This window comes from Acanthochromis polyacanthus, chromosome 1 (assembly GCF_021347895.1).
Source record: "Acanthochromis polyacanthus isolate Apoly-LR-REF ecotype Palm Island chromosome 1, KAUST_Apoly_ChrSc, whole genome shotgun sequence".
Taxonomy (NCBI): domain Eukaryota; kingdom Metazoa; phylum Chordata; class Actinopteri; family Pomacentridae; genus Acanthochromis; species Acanthochromis polyacanthus.
Genome location: NC_067113.1, coordinates 14,740,460 through 14,766,607, shown reverse-complemented (window position 1 = coordinate 14,766,607; position 26,148 = coordinate 14,740,460). Strand labels below are relative to the sequence as shown.

The window sequence follows — 26,148 nt, the reverse complement described above, 5'->3', positions numbered from 1 at the left end:
CAGAAGTAGTTGTGGGCTGACATAGTTGCTTATTTAACACCCTCAGTTTCCCAGCTGGACTTTGAATTAGAATTGGCAACACAGTGAAAACGTGTCCTAAGTTTTCTGTCCTCTCTAACATATTCACTTTTATTTCTCCAGGTGCACTGTTCAGCTGAAATGCCAAAACATTTCACAAAATCTATCAACAGGTGATTTTCATTATTGTGCATAAGAAAATACCTGGTACAGCCACAGATGGGTGACACATTAGAAGAAAACCCAACGTGAAGTGTCTTAGTAATGTGTTGGACCACTCTGTGCCGCTGGAGTAGCTTAATGGCACGCTGGTATTAGTCTCTAGAACTGCACTGAAGGGAGGATTTAACACGTTGTTTCCAATATATATTCCCTCACTTTGGTGTTTTGATGATGGAGGTGAAGAGCACTGTCTTACTTGTTGGTCCAAAGTCTCCTACAGGTGTTTAATTGTGTTGAGGTCTGGGGACTGTGAATGCTACAGCGTATGGTTCACATAATTTTCATGCTCATCAAACCGTCTATTGTTTCCCGAAAGAGACCTCTCCTATCAGATAGAAATGTTTCATTATACGATAAAGGGGTCACTCAGAACGACTTTGCATTGAATTGCAGGAACCTGTCCCTCTAAGGGAACAAGTAGACCCAAACTAGCAAAATGCCCCCACAGCATAAGCCCTCCACTATAGAGGTGAAGAATACAATTTTTCCTTGAATTTGCTAACCCATCCCAAAACAAAACAAAACAAAACATCATGTAAGCATGTAAATTGTGAACAGTTTGAAGAACTGGGCTGAAAAAAGGCTTTGAAATGGGATTTTACTGCTTTTCATAATGACAGTTCACTGCAGTTTCTAAACTAAGTGTTGTGCAACTGGAGCCTCAATCAACTGAGAGTTGGACTGTGTCAGATTAGTTATTTAAAGTGTAAAAAGCAAGGATGGCAGTGAGTCAGAGTTATCAAGAAAAAGTCACATGACAATGGAATGCCTGAGGTAACAAGACTCCTCTGTCTCTGACATTTTTAAATACTAGTGTTTTTTGAAAAGATCCTTTGTTGGTCTCCTAAAACACTGTTAATTTGCCTTATAGACTGACAAGGAAAGATAGAAAGACAAAAAGCTTCATTTTAGAGCTGAAATTTATCATTTCACCGGTTAAGCTATCAACAGAACGATCATTCACAGCTAGTTTTCAAATTTTGTAATGTGTAAAGCAGAAACATGAAGTATTTGCTTGTTTCAGTTTATCAGATGTGAGATTTTGCTATTTTTCCTAAATTTCTTCACAAGCTGGAGCGTTGGTCTGACCAAACCAGCTATTTGATGACATCATTTTGGTTTAACGAAACTGTAGTAGCATTTTATAGGCTAACAGGCGGATGAGAATAATTGTTAGTTCCATTAGTGTGCATTACTACACATTTTTTTTATGAGCTGCACTGTTTACTAAGACACCAGTTCATGTACAGCCTTTATCTCATGCAGAGTGATGTGGAGCAGGACGTTTAACTGTAGCTGTCCTCCACATCTGTGTGGCCCGCTGCCAGACTAATAAAGGTGTGATGCAGCCTGAGGTCAAGCAGCATACTTTTCCTTACTGTAATCACATGGCCATCTGTCAGAGCCTGTGCGCTGCTCTCACTGCTGTTTCCCTTTTGCCAGCCACCTCTGCCACACATCACATTATCAAGTGCACGCTATTCTGTTTCAACAAGAACTCGTATTGTCCTCTATGACTGAGCGCCTTCACACGTTAGTTTTGTTTCTTTTTACAGCAGTTGCGAAGAAATTCAGTATAAAATTCAGCAAAAGCCAAAGGTTTTTAATGTCACATTACATGTACATGGATGGGTTATGACCTATGAGTCATCTTCCTAGTTCATCATTTTGACTTTGTGTCCTACAATGAAAATGTTGGTAAGAAGCATCAATATTTATCAAAGCGAAATGTCACACTTTTCAAACCAGACTTTTTTCACGGCTGCTTTGAGATCATTTGTTTTTGGCTACCAGCAAAATGGCACCGTATTTCAGATCAGTCCCACTCCCCCCCATCATCTCCCCTCTCCTCTCACTCTCTTTCCTTATAACAGGATTTAGCATATCAATAGCGGATTACTTCGTTTAACAAAAGCTTACGACTGCAAAGCCCCTTTCCACTCGTCCTTCCAGCCTGACTTGTAGACCTCACACACAGCTCCTTTGCGCTGGGGCCTTTGGTGTGCGTGTGTGGTCGCGGCTGCTCGGCTGAATAGATTTGAAGATGACAAAAGACATGCTTAGTCACTATGGGCTTCGGAGATGTATGCTGTAGCGTGCGTGGGTGTTGGTGTGTAAGGATGTATACATGCACAGGAACTCGGTAGAGGTGAAAGGTTTATTTTTACGTGCAGGGAGGAGAAAATGTGTGTAGGAATCTGCTTTATACATGCATGCGCCCACAGGTTAGCCATCAATTATCAGTTTATCGGTATGATCTGAACAACAAGCTGTTAAAATAGTAACCTAAACCTGCCAATCTATTGTTCTTGTACCTCAGGCTTCCTCTTGCTTTAGTGGGGCATGGAAAAACGTTGTGTCCTCTGCCCCCATAGTCATTACGTGCTTGCCTGCAGATGCTCCTGTTCTTGAATGGGACGCATTCTGTACAGTGGAAAGTGCTGTATGGGGTGCCAAGAGGAGGTGACTTGAGTGGGCTGGATTTGGGCATCAACCTCAATTTTTCTGTGTGTATCCGAGTGCAGGCGTGTCAGGCAAGTGGAGGAAAACCCCACCGTGACACTGCAGTCAGCTCAGGAAGGATGCCCCCTCCTCCCGCCCATGGTGGTGATCGTTTGAGCCATATAGCATTAATCACCTGAAAGCATGACAAGGTTTCGGATGTAGGTATGTCAGATGAAGGGGGCAAGTTGGAAATGTTCCATTGTACAGGCACGTGCCTTGTTTCGTAGTCAGACCTTTTCATTTCCGTATAACCATTAGCTTCTCATGCTTGTGCTTGCAATCGATTTCATTTGATTGAAATAATGTTCATGCAGGAATAGAATTTGCCATAGATGGTAGGCTCGTGTGAAAGGTAAAATATCGTAAGCCTGAGGTAGGATGAACACGTGTGTGTGTGTGATAAATCCTCACAAAACATCTCAATGTGTTTGTGTTGTGTTGCATAATTACTTTGATTTATATTGAAACCATGATTATCTATCACTTATTCACTGATTTTAGGGACAAAATATATATATATATATATATATATATATATATATATATATATTTTTTTTTTTTTTTTTAAATTGAAATAAGCAGCATTGTTTTCACTTTTAAGTCATGCTATATTTGTGTAACTTCACAAAACTTTGAAATAAGACCTACAAAATGGTTCTTCTTTAGCTGAATTTAATGCGTCTTTAAAAGGCAAAGCATGGGTAAGTCTGTACCCAAAATGCATCACTTGCTGAACATCTGCTTATTGATACACTACATTTTACTGATGTTCCCTTAATGCCTCACATGCAGACGGACTAGTGTAAACAGCAGCTAGGCTATGCATGGAAAGGCCTCTTGTCTCCATTTAGTTATTGCAGACAGGTGTGCGCCCAAAGATTACTTCAAAAAAAAGTGAAGGCGTCCTCATGTTGGATTTACCCAAGTTGAAACCAAATGATTTTATCTACATAGACTGTTTTCTATGAGCATTGAAGTTTCATGTTTATTTATTTGTGGATTAATGTTCATTTAATTGTTAATTCCTGAAGTGAAAACATACTTTTTACATCATCACTGAACACATCTCTCCTTAGTAGGAAAAAAAGTCAAGTCTTATCCTACAAGTGGCTTAAAACCACAAAAAGGGATTCAACCATTAATAAATTTATCTTGGTTGGAAAAGACAGAACCTTTTGCCAGCATGCACAGTGCAAGAGGTGAGTCATCTGCCCTCACTGGAGCAATACTCATAAAGCATATTTATAAATATAATTTAATCCAAATCACATTAAAGTTTTTTATTCTAGTTATGCCTGATAATATTCCCTATGAGATAGTTCATTCCATTCCAGTACACTGGAGGTAAAATTCATTATTTTACATTTACAACACCCAGCTAGAGTGTGTCTTTCCAGAAATAATATCCTAATTTCTGCCTGGTAGGTCCGATATGTCTTAGATTGTAGGTTTTAAACAGTATGCGTTTTTTTCAGGTTCAATTCCCATACTGATTATTTGTAATCAAGGAGAGTGATAACAGCTATTTGGAACAGATATCCATTTCAAGTGTAAATGAAAATCTGGGTGTTACAATTTATAATTACATTTAAATTGATTAAATACTTTTGTTTTTCATGTGCTTGATTAAAACTTTTCAACATTTGTCCCTCAAAGCTGTTAGTGTTCGTTGTTTGTGGGTGGGACATTGGACAAGATCCCAGAGTAACTACAGATAGAAAGTGGCCGCTACATCAGAGCCAGAGTAGCACATTTTTCTATTATTTCATTATTTTTTATAGGAATCAGCTTCAAAATAGCAGTACAGATACACTATACAGATGTTATGAAAAATGTTAAGTATTTGATCCAGTCATGTGTATGGTCGACCTCTGTTACATTGCATCCGTTGCACTGCAGCAACCCTGAGCAGGATTAATGCTCAAACTATTTGTTGTTTATTCCTCAAACTACAAGTTGTTTATTGCTGGAGTGAACCTATAGGCAGTTCATGAATGGTATTGTAATCACCCTGTGACTGGTGGCTGTTTGAGTGCAAAAACCCATGTCCATACGAGAAGTGTTGTATTTTGTTGTGATGTTCTAATTTGCCGATCCTTTAGGGGAAATTGTTCCCCTCCGCTGAGGGAGATCAGAGGACAGGTTGGGGGCAGGGGGTCCAGTCCCTTTGCTGGAGTGTCTTTTTGTCCAATCAATAGTCCACAAAAAGTTTTAGTAGTTATCACTTTCTTTGCAGAATTACATTTTTTTTTTTACCTTTAGGTATTTCATCCTTCTGGCTCTGTTGACACACAGCATCTGATACACTCATGTTTTCCCAGCCATCAATCTGTCTTGCTGTCTCTGTGTTTCTTGGCAATTATAAGGCTCCAGGTGTCTTACATGTCCCGTGCCCAGACACTGCGCCAACCCCTGGTTCTCCCAGGCCACAGTGGCATTGTTCTGTGTGGCTCATTGTGCATGACCCTGGTTCAGGGGGAAACAGCTGGTGGATCCTTCAATACCAGCCTGCTTGGCATCAAGTGTAGAATGCCTTGGTGTAAAACTGCAGCGGTCCAGTTCCCGCTTTGATGCAAACCATGCAGGAGAGCTTTGAATAGCCACTGATGATTGTTGTTGATCTACTTTTTCCGCACTGTCAGGTGCGCTAGCGTGTTGTTATGTTGCTCAGGAGATGAGAACCTTTTCCCTGGTATTGAAAACACAATTCTCCTTTGACCTCTGAAAAATACAAGGGAAGAGGAGAGGTCAGTGCCAAACAGATATTCATTGTGTTTCTCTTTGAGTCGACCGTTTCATGGCGTGATATTTCCTTTTGAAATCAGAAAGGTGTGTAAAGAACAACTGCACGACAACAAGCTGCGAGCTTCGCCATTTCACCTATGTACAGCAGATATGTGCACATGTGCTGCACTCTGTATGTGGTCATGTGCAATACTTTCCTTACAGACTATCCCTGTGACAAGAACATTGCTCTCTAAGAGGTTATGGGCTGCCCTCAGTGCAGGAAGTGACTCAGTATTGACTGGCGCTGCACTTCCCGTGCGCTGATTCTCTTCTACTCCTCTCAGGATGTTTACCTCCTCCTCCTTCTCCCCGTCTCCCTGTCCCACCCTCATGGCCACCCCTTTCCTTGATCATGTCACTTTAAGTCAGTTTACTCTGCTTTCGCTCATAACCTGCTTGTCAAAGTTTGTTTTGGACAAGGCACTGGCAGTGACTGTCTGCTGAGTCCAGGTCATAGCCAGCTTCAATCCAAATAATTGGTCTTTGTGCCAAAGATAATTTGATTTATGTGTACACAATTCAATATATAAACATTGCTTATGGCAATGTGTGGTTTTGATTAAGATATCACTAGATTTACTGGAAACCGTGTGAAATAAAAGACTGCTTTTACTCGTAAAACAAGCCCAAAGCAAAGCACCTGGACTTTATGACTTGATGAATATAAATGCAAGCCACTTATGTTGATTGCAGTGGGGAAAATGGGTATTAGTCTTTACTGACGGCTCCCCTTAATTGCATTTCCACCTACTTTATAGTGTAGATTCCTCCGAAGGGAGGAAAGGAGGTCTGAGCAGGAGTCCTCTTCCTGAGCCGTTGGGTTCAGAATACTACAATACCAATAGCAGTGGTGATGTAAGCCACTGGAAATGACGTAATATGAGTGTGTGTGTGCTTGAGTGTATTTACAGAAGATTTATAGTAGAACAGCTTGCAAATATGAGTCAGACTAACCGGGTTGATGTGTATCTGTTTTTATTTTTTTGCATTAGATTACGACTCAGAAACAGTAAAGTAAACAATAAATGTCCTGATATAGTGTACTGGATATATATAGAACATTACCTCTATCATTATTTATCAGGTTTTGAATTTCTCGAGCCTCTTTACTGTAGTTAATATCTTCATCTGTACCTCTGTTTCTCTCCAGTTCCCAGAGTGTGGCTTCTTTGGCATGTACGACAAGATCCTGCTGTTCCGCCACAATTTAAATGACGAAAACATCCTGCAGAGGCTGACCTCAGTAGAAGACATCCATGAAGGAGACCTCATCGAGGTGGTCCTCTCTGGTACGTACAATGCAGTGGATCAGTGCAGTGGGATGATGCATATTTTGTAAACTTACTGTAAATGTTTTAGGCAAGTTCTGCATGCAAACATGAATACCTTAGCACTAAAGTAAGTGTGAAGGACAAAAACTTTGACTCACTAGATTTTCTTGAACTGTTGCTTCTGGCAAATACACAAATGAACAAATAGTTTTAATCGTTCAATAAAAGAGTTAGAACGCTGCCGTGTGGTGTTTCAAATTTTTTATTCGATATCCAAATAACTTAGTGTTAGGGCTGTAGTCAGCCCGACAGAATGTTGGTTAACTGAAATTGTATTTGCTCTTTCACCAGCTGATTGGTCACAGGGAGAAAAACAGAATCTGCATGTTATCTCAAGATGAACTAAATCAGCTGTAATGCTGCAAGCTTTACTAGCCTTAAAATAATTATAAATACACAAAATAAGCTAGTATTTGAAGGATAATAAATAATATTAACTATGTTCTCTAATTTAACTAGACCCACTGTGATGCACTTTTTTCATTATGATGAGAAGATGCTTTACATATGCTGGAGCTGTCGAAACTGTGACTGGATGTATCTGTTGTAGTGATTCTGATATGTTCACTTTCACAGCATCAAGTGTTAAACACAAATGATGACTGAAAAGTTAGCTGACTGCTTTTGCTTTTATTCAAACTGCTGCTGGCAAAGTTTACAGACAGCTTACTGGACATCTGTCTGAACAAATATACCAAAGTCGATTACTTCTTTGACATAATGTCAATTACTGTTGTCTACTAAATACTTAATCATGGAAAGCTATTCAGACTTCAGACTTATCCTTATGAAAGTAAAACAGCAATTGCCCGAACAGTGACAGTTTCGTCAAATGATACCATATTGATCAATTAGCCGACCTAGAGGCCATAGCCCTATTGGTGTCATCCCTCATGGAAGCTCAGGGTCACAATCAGGCGGGAATACAGAGACGTATTTATTCACTGTCGAATGCAGTAACTTAAATTCAGCTGAAAACATAAAGATAACTGTGATCTATTTAAGAGAAACCCAGCAGAAGACTTTTAGTATGGTGTGACCCATTTATTTTACAGGAGGGAGGGTATAAAGATACAATTAAAGATACTGATTAATCACACCGCACGGCACCAAACCTTACGTAGACAGTTTGACCTGTTTTTATTATTATTTTATTTTGTTATTTCTTATATAAAAGCTTGTAATACAGAACAGTGTGTCTGCTAGCATAGCTTTGGCTCAGTCTGCTTCACTCCAAACAAACTTAAGGTCCTGCTTCTTTAGACTTCCAAAACAGGAGAAAAATGGATATAAAATTCCTCTACGCAGTATAAACCAAGTGTTTTAAAATCCAAACAACGGTCTAAAACTAATACACTGGAGGAGGCTCCACTTGTTACATTTTGTGCCGAGTCACAGTTGACACTCCTTCCAGTAAACACAGCCTGTTGTGTCATGTTCAAGGGCACTTCAGTGGGTCGGGTGCTTGCTGTGAGAATCCTTTGTACTCACTACTACTTGCTGTCCAAACAAAATACTAGTCTTGTGCAATTTTATGCCGTCAGGTTAGCGACTGCAAGAAAACCGCTTGTGAAAAGTTTGTTTTGTTTTCAGTCCTCCTCATCACAGTTTCCATCAGATTGTGCACCTTTGTAGCAGCTACACAGGTGTTTGGTTTTTCTTTGTCATTTCCTGTGATAAATGAATCAGCTTCCTCTGCGGTGCTGAGACCAACAAATGGCTTAGAGTATCTGTTCAGCTTTAATCTGTTCTCCTGCTCCATCTGTCTCTACTGGGAAGCACCTGACACCACCTGTGCTGAATATCTCCCCCTCTCTCCTGGGCTGAGGGTATTGTTTGCAGGGATTTAGACAGGGGATGATTGTATGGGTTCAGGATCTGAGGATACTTCAGGCATCAGCTCTGAGGAATGTAGACTAAAGACTGGAGAACTTCCTTCTTTTTGTTTCTGACTGTCTGTGTTTGTCTTGTGCTGTCTTTTGTTTCAGTCTTTGTGGCTCTCTTTCCCTCCTCGCTTTCTCTCATTCTAATCCCTCCTACCTCAACAAATCCATCTGCAGGTGTAAGCTCCAACAGCAGAGCCAGACGATTTATAACCTGAGATATACCTGATGATAACCACTTCAGAAGATATCAGCTTTGCTACATATGCAACACCTGCAGTTTTTTTTTCTATTTCATCAAACCCTCAATGAACTTCATGAGGGGGTTTGTGTGTCAGATACTTGATCTTTGTTTGAGAAACACGAAAGGAGAGCTCCACATTCCCAAGGCTTTCATTTGGCTCAGGGAAAATATGAACCTTTTTCCGCCCCGCAATTTGTCTCCTGTCATCTTCCGTTCACTTCTCCTTAACCAGTGTGTTGTTGGATTCCGCGGCTGTGGGAGAGAGACCGTCTGAATATCTCCCTCTCTGCAAGAGGGAGGCAGAAGTGGCTTTTTCTTGGCTGTGAGCTCAAAGAAAAGGGCTTGTTTTTCCTGCAGTAAGTGATTGTAGTAGACCCGCGGAGTGTAAACACGCTCTGATGTGCGGGGCGGCCCTGGACACAGCGGACACTGCACAGGCCATCTCGGCCCATGAGGTTTGAGGTTTGGCCTGACCGATTGTCCCTTTGTTCTGTTTTTCACTCCTCTTAAATTCCCACCCACTTTCACAAGCTCCTTATTCACCACTAATGGCAGCATAAAATTGATATTTTACAATAGCTTCTGTTTGTCATGAATGTGACAAACTTATTTTTGTCAGAGGAAAACTTTTGGCCTCCAAATGGAAACTTTGGTGCCTCAAAGCAAACAGATAGTGCATTCATGTAAGCCCCTCTGCTCATGAGAAATGCTGCGAAAAACAACGTGTCGAGTTTGTGCTTGGTGTTGTTTGATGCTAATTAGCATGACAAGCATTGCGTAACACTGCGACTGCTAAGAAGTGGCCAGTTGTTTTGCAGACGTGTGTGAAAAAGCTCATGAATGCCGCTTTTCATGTATCTGCGCCAGGGAGCTATGTTCGCCTTATGGCATGTGACCTGCCTGTGTTCTTTCTTCCCTTTCAAATCAAATCCAAACTGCGAACATCATCCCGCCAGCCGTCAGAGTTCTCCGAAATGGGGGGTGAGGAGGAAAGTTTGGCGCCGTAAATGTTGTCTTCTAGTACTAATGGTACTGTGCAAAAGATGAATATCTGAGAGAGTTTTATCCCAGTGCCTCCGGGGAGTGACATAATAATTAAGAAAATTGATTTATGTCAGTGCCTTTATTTAGTTTGACCCTAAAATCTACCGATATAATTTCCTTCCGGTAAAAATTTTTTCCTGAAATTAACAGATCAAAGTGATTCAGCATGACTAGCCTTTTGCTGTCAGTAACATGTAAGGATTTAGGAAATTATTTTCTTTCCGAAGGGATGTTTTCATTTGTCTTTATGCCCAGCATGTGCTGATTTTTAGCAAAGGAAATGCTTTTAGTTTTTGCTCTTGACCACATTATATTTGTTCTTCGAACCCAAATCCCACCAGAACAACTGACATGTTCACACAAAGATATGTTTTGTTGAATCACTTAAAAGGAAAAAGACCAACACACTCTACTTGACATCACCAGTGCCACCACGCAGGTTTTGCTCTTCAACCCAGGTGTAAAGATTAACCATTCCCTTGTTGGTCAGAGAGGTCACATAAATGATTGCATAGGAACAGCAAGGAACACTGAGAGAAGAGAAGCTTCAGTTTCGCACAGACAGTTTTTGGCAGCATTCACCTCCATATCTTACTCATCTTCACATCTTTGATGACTCACAGCCAAGTCTTGCTTCCCACAATGAGCTCGGTGTGTCTTGTTATACAAAAAGCAGCAGAGAGTTGAAGGCAAAATAAGAGAAACAGAAATGGACACTTATTCATACCTCTTCTGCCTCTGACATGATGTTGAACATGAGATAGACGGTGTGATATAACAACATTATACAGGATTCTTCTGATGTTACATGGGTGTGCCCTGTCACTAGATAAAGGGAACTATTATACCGAGGTTATGTCACTTCAGGTGTGACGCCCTCTACTGCAGCAATGAGGATATAGCACTCATTTTGTTTACAGAGGATCATCCTTGCTGTTTTTTACATTATTTTTCCCTACACAAGCTCACATGCAAATGGTGAGAGTGCATTTTGTCTGCAATATTTGTGTGATATTAAAAACTGTATGAAATAGCTCCCAAATACACCTGATAAATAGCCGTTCTGCTCTTGTCTTTTGGATTCCTTTGTCATCTTTTCTCGTGTTTTGTTCAGATTCTTCTGTTTTATGGATTTCTTTCACTTTCACCATATTTTACTCACACCACATGTTTTTTGTTTTCAGCTCAAGCCACAGTTGAGGACTTCCAGATCCGACCCCATGCCCTCTATGTCCACTCCTACAAGGCCCCCACCTTTTGTGACTACTGTGGGGAGATGTTATGGGGTCTTGTCCGTCAGGGGCTTAAATGTGAAGGTTAGAAACACACTCACATGCAAACTTCAATGAACACTTCAGGTCTCACTGTGTAATTATCAGTCCTTCCATTCCCCAAAACCTCTTGCTGTAATTCTCTGGGGAAGCTCTTAGAGATCCATCTTGTCTCTTATTGTGTTCACTATCCACACTCATTTCCGATGTTTGAGAATGAACAAGTTAGTCTGGGAACTGCAGCCACTGACATGCTTGACTGTCAGATCTTGTGGAGTTATGGCCCACTGCTTTGCCTTTCATTTTTTTTCAGATTTAAATTATACTGTTTTGTTTTCATGTCATTAGGCTGCATTTGAAGTCATCACTCACTATGAATTAGGTTTGACAAGTTGATTTACATCATAGAAACATTCCTAGGTTTGAATTCTCATACTGGTGCCTGTTTATCAGTGGGGCCATCTTGTGGCTGATTTCTAAAATGAAATATTTTCTAGTTTTTGTGACTGATGTCATCTATGTTTCTGTGTTGTAAGGGTGTGGGCTGAACTACCACAAGCGCTGTGCCTTCAAGATCCCAAATAACTGTACTGGTGTCAGGAAAAGGCGACTGTCCAATGTTTCGCTGCCCGGACCGTCTCTATCTGTCCCCCGACCGATGCCTGCTGAAAATGCAGTCGTTGTCCTGGATGAGGTGAGTTCTCATTGCTAGAAGTGCGACTCAAGTGTTTGGACAGAAATGAACAAACCCAAAAAGCAATGTAGAAAGAATTTAGTATCTGCTTATCCTCTGAATGAAAGGGGGAAATGTGGTGATTTTTTATTTATCCACGCATAAAATGAACTGGCTGCAGCTTTGACATCATCCTAAATCAGACTAGAATCCAGGTGAACTGGCCAAGAATTTGAGGCACTCAATCCACATGCGGCTCACAAGCTCTGCCTCCTCTGTTAAATGTTTCTAAACTTATCAAGTCTGGCTTTTTTCCATGGGTGAGTCTCCTGGGCCATGTTGTAGAATACCACTGATCCAGAAAATTGAATTGAGCTGCACAGAGCTCTGTGGAGAGATCTTCAGTGAGGTCTTATGAAACAGTTTTTGCATAAGCTCACACTAGAATATTCCCCTCTTGTCTGTGTCCCCGCAAAAGGTCATCAGGAAATGTAATTATGCTAATGACATAAAAGTCCACTGAAGTCCAAGATTATGTATCTACTCACTTGTTGGCAAAAAAATGAAGAAAGCGCCCTTCCTATTTCTGTCTGTGGCCTCCAGACTGCTGGATTTATTCATCTAAAATCAAAACTAAATGCTCATATGTGGTAAAACATGACAAGCCTAATAACCTTACATAGGCCACTGGGATTGTAAATAGTATGCAAAGTCATGCTAACTCTGCATGACAGATGCTTTTTCCCTTTTCATTTCGTTCTCTTTTCTTCTGCCATGTCATTATTCACTCTGTCTTTCTCTACCACTCATATAGTCTGTTTGAGGTTGTTCTTCCTCTGTTATTCCTTTTGCTCCTGCCCTGCATGTGGTTTTTAATTCTTACGAATATCCATTTGATTTCTTCTTTTTTTTTTTTCCATCCTTCCAACTCCAGCAGCAGAGGTCCCATCAGGAGGCAGGGAAGCGCATCCTGTCTTGGAGCGGCAGGCCTATCTGGATGGACAGGATGGAGAAGACGCGGGTTAAGGTGCCGCACACCTTCGCCATTCACACCTACACTCGTCCGACTATCTGCCAGTACTGCAAGCGCCTGCTCAAGGGTCTCTTTCGCCAGGGCATGCAGTGTAAAGGTAGGACTACATCCAAAAACGTCTGTTCTAATTGCATGGTGGTTCATTTCTGACAAAAATGGCAGTGTTTATGATAATTATCACTGGTTTGAGTCATTTTTCAATTTTATGTTTCAGATTGCAGATTTAACTGCCATAAGAGATGCGCTTCAAAGGTACCAAGAGACTGCTTAGGAGAGGTCGACTTCAACGGAGGCAAGTTCTACTCCCAGTTTCAAAACGATAGCTGTATATTTCAAATTTTTGCAATTTTAAATAACTGCGTATTCGATTTGAATGGGCAGAGCCAGCTAGCCCTGGGCCAGACTCAGACACAACCATGGATACCATGGAGGTGGACAGCAGTGATATGGATGGTGGCAGATCACTGGATGATCCAGAGGAACCTTCCACCCCAGATGAAAGGATTTTCGACATGGATTCCCCTTTGTTAGATAGAGAGAAGGACGAAGAGCCCATCAAGACTATTAGGTACGAAGATACTGATTTAATTATACAAGTTGTCCACTTTGGCATCTATTATATTTTTGTCTGTGATGTATAATTTTCAATAGGTGGCAGTGTGTGCTTTGTTGTTGGAGCAGTGGTAGATATTGCTGTTCTTTCCAAATGCTTAGTTCTGTTTTTCATATTACATTGTGGCATTTTGCGTTCGTTGAATATTTCATTAAAGAACGACAGGAAACAAGAAGTGAAGGGGGAGAATTTCAACAAAGGTCACTGGCCTGATTCAAACCGGGGACTTTGCGGTTATGTTTTAACCACCAGGTCTAACTGCCCAATTCCTATGTTTATTCTATACCAGCAGCAGCGTTTTATGTTTCCAGCAGTACTGCCATTGCTGCAAATATAAAATGCATCACTTCCTACCTACCAGACACTGGGTAGTTAGAAAAGCAAATATAAAAGGTTTCATGACCTTACTATAGGTGAAATAAATTGTAGCCAGCGAGTATTTCATTAAATTGGGCTCCAAGAGGATTATAATTATGATAATCATCAATAAAATCTTCTTTTTGTGTTTCTAGCCCTTCCACTAGCAGCAACATCCCTCTGATGCGGGTGGTCCAGTCCATCAAACACACCAAGAGGCGGAGCTCCACTGTGGTGAAGGAGGGCTGGATGGTTCATTATACAAGCAGGGACAACCTGGTAAGACTGATAACCCCAAAAGCCCAACAGAGGAGCCCAGCCTGAAGTGGCTGCGCTTAGCCTGTATGCTGGGGAAAAAATCCTTCTTCAAAGCTGTTCACATTTGTTGAATTCAGCGCAGAAGGTATTTTAATTGTGAAATAAAATCTCACACTTCTGTAATATATTGGTAGAAGGGGGTGTATGTTTTGCCATTTAGACTAACTTTTTCATTTTTCACTTTCACAGCGGAAGAGACATTACTGGAGGCTGGACAGCAAGAGTCTGAGTCTCTTCCAGAACGACACTGGAGCCAAGTTCTACAAAGTAAGCTTAAAACTATCATCTCTGCCTTGTTCTTGGAAAAACATGTCTCATCCTCCTCGTCTGACACGCAGTAACATCCATTAAAATGTCAGAAAATTGTTCAGTTTAATGCGGGGTGATTTATTGTCGACCTAGCAAGAATGTTTTGTCCTGAAAACGTTCAAGTGAAGTTTTCAGTGGGAAGTTTTCTTTTGTTCCCAGAATGTTTTTCTTAACAGTAGGATAGCATTCTCTAAGATGTTTGGTATTAATTTTCTTAAAACATTCTTGAAATGTTTTACAAGCGTCCCTCTTGTGTTATCTAGAAATGTTGTCTAACATGATGTGGAGGAACATTTTATATTGCACTGCCTCATCAGCATTCCCAAAAGAAAAATGTTCTACCTTTGTTAATATATTGCATTTGAGGGAAAAAAAAACAAAAATGTGTGATTTGAGTCCTTGACAACATCCTCTTTTTTTCTTTGTTATCCTTTAACATAGTCTGTGGCTCTGACAGCATCCCCTGGATGTTGCAGTTAAACCACCAGTCTGAGTTAACATTTAGCCTTATAGGAACATTATTTAAAATTATGAAAATCCTTAAAACACTGTTGTATCTAATGGTAACCAATATTGTGAAAAAGTTCCATGGTAGCTGGAGAGTTAATTTTATTTTATTTTTTTATGAAATACTCATAATGACTTCACACAATTCAGAATTTAAAATGTCAGTACTGTCTTGTCCTTCTGAAGTGAAGTGACTTATTGTCATATTTATGGGGGAATATTATCTGTCAGATGTATGAGAGATATGTAAAAATAATCTAACTAGTGGTAGCTGTGTGACTCAGCTTAATGGCTGCTGTGTTGCAACTATAAACTACCGTGAGGTCAGTTCGGCCTACTGAAATTTCCCCTGTGGTTTTTCACCCTGCAGCCTGGTCTCTTCCCTGTAAGAAGTGAAAGGGTTGCGATGTTTTAGGTATTGTGTTGTCACTAACTGAACAGATGGGACATTTGAAGGGGTTTTGGAAAGAAAGTCATAATTCAGACTTAGTTTAAAAAAAGAATAGGCAGGAGAATTTTTAATCAACATTTATTCTAAGAAATAAATGAATTTGAACACCAGACAGTGACATGTTGAATGTCAAACCTAAATAAGTAAGTTGAAGTGGTGGCTGTGAGTGAAATGCTGTCATTTCAACGTGTTAAATCAGTTGGGTAGAATGTGTGACTCTTCCCGCTCAGCGGCAGCACCGTAGTCAGTCATTACACTGCCGCAAGGCTTAATAGTGCAGTAATTACACACTGAGGCCTGAGGGAGGGAACTACAGCCTGCTAGGTAAAGACTTCCACATGTGTGTTGGTGGTTGTGTGTGTGTAGGGTGGAGGGGGGATGTAATTATTTTATTGTTCATGTCGTTTTGTGTGTTTTGTGACTTTTGACACCTCCTTGAGCTGTGGTCAGAGGTGCATTGCAGTGGGATGGTGTGTAGGATGCAGAGTTTCCAGTGCGAGAGCCATCAGTTCACTTGTCTAACAGGTGGTTTCATACACAGCTGTATGCTTCATTCTGTGTTTTTCTTCTTTGTCTATTATCCCCATCCACGCTGTTTGTGAAACAAGCATGAAAAAACTTAATTCCCTCTCCCTTTCTCTCAATTATTCTGTCACACCCTTCATCCCCTGCCACTAAAGCCTTGAAGAGGAAACCTCAGCGGGGACCGACTCCTCAGGGTGTGTTTACTGGCAGCTTTATGTGGTTCTTTATTATCAACTTGGCACTCAGCTACGTTTAAAACCTTCAGGAGGCTAATTGAAGGCTAGCTGTAAATCCCTTCTTTTCATGCACCAAAGTTTGCTCTTTGTTTCAAGCCTGTTGCCTCAGAGCAGAAGATTTTTATCTGTCATAGATAACGTGAAATGATTTCCTGTACATATAGCAGAAAAAGGTTCTTCTAGGGGTTTCTTTTCTGAAACCACTTAAGCTCGGTATCCGGGAAATCGTCTATCTTGGCCATTTTCTTTTCAATTCTCTGAAGTTTCTAGCCTGCTGCTCATCAGTGTGTGGCCACTGTCCTTCCCTCTCCGCTTTTCTTTATACCTCCAATCTGATTAGTGGTGGTCGCGTGGTGGCTTGCTTGCCAGGCATGGCAGCCATTTTCACCATTTGGAAGCCATAACGGCTGCTCGTTTGAAGATGAGACCCCTGTACTTGTGGCTTTCTCTGAAGAACCTTTTATGGGGTGAGGGGGCTTCTCTCTGTCTCTGCCAGACTGTGTCCTGTCACACTGAAACATTGCACCCACCCACAAGCACACACACTCCCACCCACCCACTCACACACTACCCCGTGGAGGAACGGTAGTTGCCTTGTCTTTCGTCTCAGTGGCTAGTGGTAGCGCCAGCAGCTCGTGCTCAGATGGGGCCTCTGGCTGGCCCTGCCTTGTAATCAGGGAACCAGAGCACTTCGGCCGCCGCAGGGCCCCATCACGTGACCCGGCTCCGCTAACCACAAGCACTTCATCTGATACTCTGTGGTGAGCCACGCGGAGGGGACAGCGTGTGCCTCTTGAGCCCCCATTGGCTGGAAATTTCTGTGTTTTTTAGTTTTGACCCTCCCTCCTCTCTTTGATTTGACAGTGAGTTTGAAGGGGAAGGGGGGACTTTTAAAGTGCACTGCAACTCTTCTCTCTGTTTGTGCTCATAAGAGAGAGAAGAGGAAAGGAGAAAGTTAGAGCTGGGACTACTGAGTGTGCTGACTTTTGGAGTGTGTGAGTGTTACTACCTGTATCAATATTGTTTATCTGCTGTGTGCTGCTTTATTATGTAGGTATAGTTTTGCATCCTTTGGTTTTTTTGCTCTGATAAGATTTTTGGTGTTAGTTTTTTTAAAATGAGCCAACAGTCATGTACTTTTGTTACATATGTAGTTACAAAGTGTCTTTTAAAGCTAAGGAGGAATTTTTATTATTATTTTATTTTTTATTTTTTTACTAATTTATCTGCGTTTATATATTTACTTTATAGGTCCACTTTTGTTTAGACAATGTTTTGTTTCTTCTTTTCACACTAACTGTAACTAATTGTTCATTTAGGTATTTAAGTGTCTTTGCTTTTTTTTTTTTTTTTACCACATTTGATTTCTGTGAATTTATAATGTGCGTGTTAATTTAAGTCCTCTGCACTTTTTTCACTTTCTTTCATTGAAAAGATATTTTTTATGCCTCAGTGTTAAAATATTGAGAAAAGAAATAGTGAAACTTCAGCTCTCGCTTGATATTTATTTGAGAAATGCCTGCCTTTTAGAAAACCGTCTGTTTTTCTTATTAGCTGTCCCTCACTGCTTCCACAGGAAATCCCCCTGTCTGAGATCCTCCAGGTAGAACAGTCCAGAGACTACAGCAAGCTGGCTCAGGGCAGCAACCCTCACTGCTTCGAGATCATCACAGCCACCATGGTCTACTATGTAGGGGAGAACAACGGCGGTCACTACCACAGTCCCGCTCTGGCTGCCTCAGGAGTCGGCATGGAGGTGGCTCAGGGCTGGGAGAAGGCCATCAGACAGGCCCTGATGCCTGTCACCCCTCAGCCCAGCGTGGCAAGTGCTGCTGGTCAGGGCAAAGATCACAGTAAGTAGGATTTATTACAACTCCATGGATGAAATTGGGAGAAAAAAAACTGTGTATTCACAAGATATTTAGGCCTGCCTTAACATTTGATGAGCAGGATAAATCCTGTTTGAGTGTTCAGAAGGAAGTGAGGCTCATTACGTTTTGGAGATGACAAATGAACATGACGGTACGGAAACTGAGCTTCACTCTCATCGGTTAGGACAGAGATGGTTTCAAAAGAGCATAAAAGTCTGTGTTGTCATTTGAGGCTCTGTGGTTAAAGATTAATTTGTAGATTAATGATTCATATAAAAGATGCTCATTGACAGCACAGGATTGTAGGCATCGCATCAGAAAAAAGGCCATCGGAAGAAGTTATAGACCTGAAGAAGAAACTCATTATGTCACTGTCTAAACCACTTCACCACTCAGAAATGAAAGCACATTGCCTCAACTACCCTTGCTTCATAAATATGGATTTATTCATTAAGTATAAGTACATGAAGTCATAAATATTCTTTAATCTGCAAATATCAGTGCAGTTTATGTGGTCCTCTCTATCAACTGAAATCAAAGCATGCTGTCCAAGATTAAAATTAAATTTCTGCGTGCAGCATTAGTTAAATGATCACACTGAGTTTTCTGCTGGCTTTCATCTCTGACTTTGTATTCATTGCCTACTATGCAAAATCAGCCCCTGCGGCTGCCTAAATTCCCAGCTTTGAAATGCGTTGCATACTTGCGCCGTTCAGTCACACATAGCTTTCCAGATCAATTTTATAGCCAATTTATTGTGTAATAAAATGCTTCATTATGTAGAGCTGTGACTTATTGCGTGCAGCTGCGATAAGATTGAAGGTTGTGAAAAAAGAAATGCTAGTATGTGAGCAATGCACCTCTGACGGCAGTTACTTAAGGATTCACTGGCTGGTTTTTGCATCGGTGAAGTGGCGTTTTTCACTTGTTAAATGTGGAAATGTGCTTTCCCCTCCAGAAGAGCTGTCCATCAGCATATCTGTGTCCAACTGCCAGATCCAGGAGAATGTGGTAAGTGGAGCCGCTTTTTTCTTTGCGACCGTGTTGCACAATTTCCCAGCACAGCCTGCAAATTCAAGCATTTGTGTGCTATTAAAGTAGCTGTTGTGGTCAGATCAGAAATTGTATCCTACTGTTTCTTTTGCTAAAACATCCAGTGGAAGCTTTAATGCTGCACAAATGGGGAAGCTGCAGACTCTTTTTGTTATTTTTTTTGGTCATGGGGTTTTTGACTGAGTTCCACTTCTGCATTGAGTGAAAGTTAAATATTTGGCAATACCAGAAAACATTTTGGAAGAGCAAGAGTTTTGCCAAACCATCGATGATGTAACTGTTTGTCACTGCCAGTTTCAGCATGGAAAGTTAACTTGAATATTTCCACAAATGAAAGTCTAACAAAGTAATTAAACAACGCTGTAAATTATATCTGTTCAGGATATTGCCTCGGTGTACCAAATATTCTCTGATGAAGTGCTGGGATCGGGCCAATTTGGCATTGTGTACGGAGGTATGTTTCTCTTTTATTAAAATTTACTGCCGCTCTACTGAGAACGGTATTAAATTTGTGGGATATTTACAGTTATTCTTTATTCTATGATATTTTAGGCAAACACAGAAAGAGCGGAAGAGATGTGGCCATCAAGGTAATTGACAAGATGAGATTTCCGACCAAGCAGGAGAGTCAGCTAAGGAATGAAGTAGCCATATTACAGGTAATGACAGAATCCATCAGTAAAACCACCAAACTAAATCCAGTTTTTATTTAATTTATTCTTTTACTGACAGGCCTTGTGTGGTTCCTTTTCATACACAGTATATGCTAAGGATTGAGATTTAGAAGCTAAGACTTCACTTTTATGTGCTTTTCTTTAGAATCTGCACCACCCAGGCATCGTTAACCTGGAGTGTATGTTTGAGACGCCGGAGCGGGTGTTTGTTGTCATGGAAAAGCTGCATGGCGACATGCTGGAGATGATCCTGTCAAGCGAGAAGAGCAAACTTCCTGAACGAATCACCAAGTTCCTCGTCACACAGGTTTGTGTTGCTAAAACATGCCACTCTTTTCTTCCCTTTATCCTGTTTCCCGCTGTCCATTTCCTGTCTCCGGGATCAAGATTCATGTGCTGGTTTTCTAGCGTTATCTAGATTTGCCATGGTTTAGTGAAACTATATTCAATCTGAAAGCAGTTTATCACAATAGTCCATGATGCTCAATTAGATTTACGGCATGTGCATCATCTTTTTACATTTTATACATTTAAATTGCATTTTCCTTCAAATCCATCCCCTTAATGCTCCACCCAAGCATTCTTCCCTCTCTGTCCTGTTTTGGGGTGTGATGAGCCTCTGCTGCAGCTCTAGGGCCTGTTTATTCTTGTGGTGAGCTGATTGGGGGGAATTGTTTACGGGCTCTGTCTGCATGGCATCACGGCCTCCTCCCTGGCTGTGGATTACAGCCTGCAGTGTGCTGGTGGCTTTGTGGCCTGATTAGAAGAGCAGGAGGCTCCTGGGCCTCCGCGGATCCCGGGTCCCAAACGGGAGCGGGGCCATTAACAACAGCGCCATTAGCTGCGGCGGGCCTGGCTCTGATGTGGCCGGGAGGACTTCTGTCAAAGTCAGGGTCAGGATAGGGGAGCCAGGCGCACTGTGGTTTTGGTACAGGGCCATATGCAGACATGCGTGCAGCACAAGCTTATGGCAGGCCTCGTGAATATAGATGAAATGATGAGATGAGATCATGTGTCTTTATGTGAAGGTACTGGTCAAGATGGAAGTATTTAAGGGCATTAGTATGCTTATATTGCTACTATTTTTCCACATGGCAGCACTATAGTTTTGACTGCATAGATTATACAAACAGCACTCTGTTTATACCAAACGCTCTATGGGTTAAAACATTTAGATGTTGGAGTTTACAGTATTGTCATCTGGATTTTTTTTAGCTAAATCTGTGCTTATGGGACTTGTGTTTGCAACAGATCCTGGTGGCCTTAAGACATCTGCACTTCAAAAACATTGTTCACTGTGACTTGAAGCCTGAAAATGTACTACTGGCCTCTGCAGAGCCTTTTCCTCAGGTAAAAACACAGATTTTTGTGTATATATGTATGTTTTGCTGTGTTTATATGAATGTGTGAATTATGATTAACCCTGATGTTCTGTCTTTTTACAGGTAAAGCTCTGTGACTTTGGCTTTGCCCGTATCATCGGTGAGAAGTCCTTCCGGCGATCGGTAGTAGGCACTCCGGCTTACTTGGCTCCAGAGGTGCTGCGCAGTAAAGGCTACAACCGCTCGTTGGACATGTGGTCGGTGGGAGTCATTGTATATGTCAGCTTGAGTGGGACCTTCCCTTTTAATGAAGATGAAGACATTAACGACCAGATCCAGAATGCTGCCTTCATGTACCCCCCAACACCCTGGAAGGACATCTCTGCAGAGGGTAGGGCAAACAATTAGTTTGTTTGCTTTCCCCTTTTATGCCAGAATTCACCAGTGCTTGATCTAGTCTGGCTGCACCGGTAGTGTAGAGTCAAACTGCTAGTCAGACATGTAGCTCCACAGCGTTCCTCCCCACCTACATGTCTGGGTTGTCTGAACTTTTTGTCGACTTTTCATTGCCTGCGGTTGAGATGAATCATTTTCAAATCTCCCCAGCTGTCCAATCCCACATACAGTGTAAAATACATAACAATGTGAAACAGCTTATGAAGGTGCTGATGCTAATGTTTAGTAGGGAAGCCACAGTAAGTTTTGATCTATATTTGCATGCCTTGCCCTTTTGAAAGTCTTAATGTCATGTGCTATGTGCTGTTCATATGACAAGATGCATCTTTTATGTTTAGTTTATTGATACATCGTGCACATTTCCCTCACAGCCACAGATCTGATCAACAATCTTCTCCAAGTCAAGATGAGGAAGAGGTACAGCGTGGACAAGTGTCTCAGCCATCCCTGGCTACAGGTGACTTATTTGTTCTTTTTATTTTTCTCTTTAAATGGACACAATTTGTATTAAAATGCTTCTCAGGGTCTTAACTCAGTCAAATCTTATAATCATCACATCTGAAGCTTTTTTCAATATCAAAAATAATTTGCTGATAGTTGACTGAACATCAGTAGTTACAGTGCAAACAGGAAGTGGTTATAGCTTTATCTGCAAGACTTCTGAATTTGAACTTGCCAAAATGTAAACAAACAAAGGCATAAAAACAGAGTTCTAAGCAATGTGCAAACCACAATATGACTTTTTCTGGTCAGAAATGACAGATACCACATTTATATAGCATTTGATTTAGCTTTTATCCATCATTTTTCCTATTATGAAAATGTAAATAATGAGAAAATGAATGAAGAGCAGCTCCTGCTACCTGCTTTCAGCACCACAGATGGTTACGTTTGTCCTCCTCTTCTGTTTAATAATAGTTGGTATCAAGGAAAAAAATGTTTTGATCTTTGAATTAGAGTGAGAGAAGTTTATCAATCGATTAAAGTTTATGTATGTAACCCTTTACAACAGCAAAAAAGGGTGGCCAAAGTGCTTTACAGTAAAACAAGAGAATAACTTGAAAACAATACAGTAACTTAAAACAAAGACAGCAGTAAAATATACCATGAAACAAGATCAGTTATGATGAAGGTACGCAAAATTCCGAAGAGGAACCAAGCTCCTCCAGACTCTCCTCTAGTTTATTCGCTGCCTCTTAGTGTTCACTAGTTGCCTGCTGAATCCAAAATTCTGCTCTAACATGATATTTAGAGCATAAAAATAGTATGTGTTTTTTTGTGTGTGTGCATGAACCCAATTTTGTGTGATATTCATATTATTTTGTATCACAGTAGGCAAGCACTGGACACTACAGGGACATAAATATCCCACAATGCAATGCAGCAGTGATGCACATAAACCATGGTGGACAGAAACCAGTGCAGCGCAGCGCTAGCATCAGTTACTCTTCAACTGAAGTCTGTGGGTTCACTTTTCACTGAAAAGAAAAAGGAGTATAACGACTTGACAATTCTGTTTGATATCAGACCAGCAGGTGCAAGCAGGGTGTAAGGAATGTGGTTGATGGGTTACCATGGTAACGCACAGCCAGTGTGTGCCAGTTATTCACCCAAAAGTATGTTGACATGCTTAATATGGTATACATATTGAATAGGAAAGGCGTATTAAGGCTGCGGCTGCCAACTGCCATGGCAACGCTGTACTTCCTCACCAAGAATACCCCAAATACAAGTCAGATTTTATAGTCCGCAACACTGATACACTCCTTTTGTGGAAATCCACATCAACTAGAGCAGCCTTTTTTTAAATACCAACATGGGATATGTGGCTAAGCCCTGTAGTATAAAGGCTGTAAATTAAAGGGGTGGAAACTGCGCATAAATGCCATAGCAGAATTATCCCCAATCACTTAATGTCAGCATTGGTTCCTCAGTACTATGGACAAGGTACCGACACAACTTTAAACTTCATGTGTCTTCTCTTCAGGACTATCAGACGTGGCTGGACCTAAGGGAGTTCGAAACACGGCGAGGCGAGCGCTACATCACCCACGAGAGCGATGACGCCCGCTGGGAGGAGTACGCAGACGAGCACAGTCTTGTTTACCCCAAACATTTTATCATGGCTCCCAACCTAGATGACATGGAAGAGGACCCCTAGTGGCGCAGGAGGCTTACAACACCACATGTATTAAGCGCAGGGATTGTCACAGGGACTTTTTGCATGAAGCTTTGGAAGCGGCAGGTTTTCCCTCTTAAACTGTTTGTTGTGAAAACAGAAAGAAGCCGATCGGGTGGAGAATCACTCTCCAGAGGCTTAAAACGTGGGGAAAACCCAACAAAATTTGTAGCATCATGCGCTGCTACAAACAGGTGGAGATGCGTGCCCCAGAAACGCATTAAGAAACTGTCAGGAGAGGGGAGTGGTCTCACTTCCTTTATGTATAGCATGAAAACATTCCATGGATTTGCTCAATTTTTGTTCATTTTTGAGAGCAATCCCAAGCAAAAATACACAAGTCGAACTTAATAGCTAATAATCCTAATGTATACACAATTTTGGACAACTTTGAGTATTAATGGCTTGATGTAAGAGAGGAAATCAGCCAAAAAGAAAGGCCAGGAGTAAAGGGCACTTTTCACAAGGGATTTACAGTCTGAGAATGAAACACACAAGTTTGTTCTCATTTCTGAGCTGTTTGTGAGACTGTCCTTTGGCTTGAAACTGGAACTATCACATGTTTGTATGTTTTTTTTTTTTTTTTAATGTATTTAGTAATTGTGGTAGGTTTTTGCACTATATTACTATTGAACATAGCAATAGAATAGAAACACTATTCGCTGCTACACAAAGCAAAACAGTTTTTGCTTTTCCAGTACAAGTGCGAAGTGATAATCAGTAGAAAGTTTATGCAGCTCACACAATATCAGCTGCTTTGGCACAAATCCCGGCAGGTATTTTGAATACTGTTAGTGGCAGCTTATAGTGTGTAAGTTTTATCAACTTTCTCCTGGATCAAGAGACCAAGAGACCCTGACCAAATATGTTAACAAATGTTGTTCATTTAAGTTTTTCCCAACTGTTTTCCTTGATTAACATTGTGAATTTTCTTTTTTTTGTTTGTTTGTTTGTGAGGGACATAACCCTGAAAATGCAATAATGGAGCCAATAGGTTAAAACAAGCAACGAACTCTTATGTTACAGCATCATGTTTTTGTGTCCCCTTTTCTGTACTTTTGCAGTGTTCATGAATGTGACTTTTGAAAACCTCCAATTTTGAAATTTGTGTGTTTTTGATGCTCTGCTGGTGTCCGAAGCGTTGCATCACCAGTGGTGGCCAGCCTAGGTTTTACATAGAACAAAATATAAGTGTTGATTTCCTTGTTTGTTATGTTGTCTGGACCTTTTCAACATCGATTCTGTTGTCAGTAGACAAAGTAGAAACTAGGTATAATGACATTTTGGTTCACATGGGAGTTTGTTATACTGCAGCCTTGTAGTTTGCTCTGTTTGTGTGATTTGGGAGTATGTTCCAGTGTCCTGTTGTCTATTTCCTGTCTTTGTTGCCGCTGGATTGGCAGGTGTCAGTGTTTTGTATATTTCAGTACATACCAATGGAATAAAAACTCAGCTGTAAATGAAACACTTGTCTTAACGCTCTGGATGTCTTTCTCCTGACTCCTAGTGACGGAAAGTTTATTTATAAAGCGTCTTTCTCGAGACAACATCACAAAGAGCTACACAGTAAATGAAGTATAACAGGTTTTGGATTTGTGTGCAAAAGCAGTTGTAGTTTTGTGTATGATGCATCATGATGTGTGAGTGATTGTGTGTGTGTAGTGGTTTCACGTGTCAGATCCCATCCTCGACAGCTGGATGTGATTGTTGCACCGCACCGAGCAGCCTGCCGAGCCAGTCGATCACCACAAGGGAGTAATGACATAGTTAAAGAGGGTGGTGGCAGGCGGGGGTTTGTGGAGGACTTTGAAATCGCGCATGATAAAAGTTATCACAGATTTCCCTTTAAGTATCAAGTGCACGTTGAACTTCAGCCCGTATGAATAAAATGTCTTATTCCTTGGCTGCACTGGTGAATGGGTCTATTGTTTGAAGGTACAGTTTACCATAAACCTCGACAGAGAATCGACAGCTGTCGTTAATTTAGAAACATGTTTGAAGTGAGCTTCCCTTGATACCGACTGACCCCTGTTAGCAATCAACCTTATTGCGGTCCTATCATTTTTTTTTCTCTGGTAAAGATACTCGATCCTGCTCTCCTCTATCTGTTAGTCAGAATGATTTCAAGATGTGGGTTTTGTCTGCAGGCCAGATGACCCCATTAACCTCTGCTGCAGAGGCAGACATTCGTACACTGAACAGACCTAAATAACACTGTTGAGTCCACTGAGCTGGACTTTGAACATTCAGCGGTGACCACGGTAAA

General features: G+C 41.1%; 1 protein-coding gene across 3 annotated transcripts in view; it reads left to right on the top strand.

Moving 5' to 3' along the window:
- Nucleotides 1-25,347, top strand: part of prkd3 (protein kinase D3) — a 40,479-nt gene extending 15,132 nt beyond the window's left edge. Inside the window, exons 3-19 of one of the 3 annotated variants that reach the window (XM_022192481.2) lie at nucleotides 6,683-6,821; nucleotides 11,219-11,350; nucleotides 11,842-11,999; nucleotides 12,916-13,108; nucleotides 13,226-13,303; nucleotides 13,393-13,579; nucleotides 14,137-14,260; nucleotides 14,489-14,566; nucleotides 17,904-18,180; nucleotides 19,157-19,209; nucleotides 19,633-19,705; nucleotides 19,804-19,910; nucleotides 20,071-20,232; nucleotides 21,177-21,275; nucleotides 21,371-21,638; nucleotides 22,075-22,160; nucleotides 23,691-25,347. In XM_022192481.2, the coding sequence (XP_022048173.1) occupies nucleotides 6,683-6,821; nucleotides 11,219-11,350; nucleotides 11,842-11,999; nucleotides 12,916-13,108; nucleotides 13,226-13,303; nucleotides 13,393-13,579; nucleotides 14,137-14,260; nucleotides 14,489-14,566; nucleotides 17,904-18,180; nucleotides 19,157-19,209; nucleotides 19,633-19,705; nucleotides 19,804-19,910; nucleotides 20,071-20,232; nucleotides 21,177-21,275; nucleotides 21,371-21,638; nucleotides 22,075-22,160; nucleotides 23,691-23,864 (2,388 nt within the window). In that variant the 3' untranslated portion in view covers nucleotides 23,865-25,347. Of the gene's footprint in view, nucleotides 1-6,682; nucleotides 6,822-11,218; nucleotides 11,351-11,841; nucleotides 12,000-12,912; nucleotides 13,109-13,225; nucleotides 13,304-13,392; nucleotides 13,580-14,136; nucleotides 14,261-14,488; nucleotides 14,567-17,903; nucleotides 18,181-19,156; nucleotides 19,210-19,632; nucleotides 19,706-19,803; nucleotides 19,911-20,070; nucleotides 20,233-21,176; nucleotides 21,276-21,370; nucleotides 21,639-22,074; nucleotides 22,161-23,690 lie in introns of all 3 variants that reach the window. The other 2 variants (XM_022192482.2, XM_022192480.2) reach the window with 2 other exon arrangements.
- The last annotated feature ends 801 nt before the right edge of the window (nucleotides 25,348-26,148 follow it).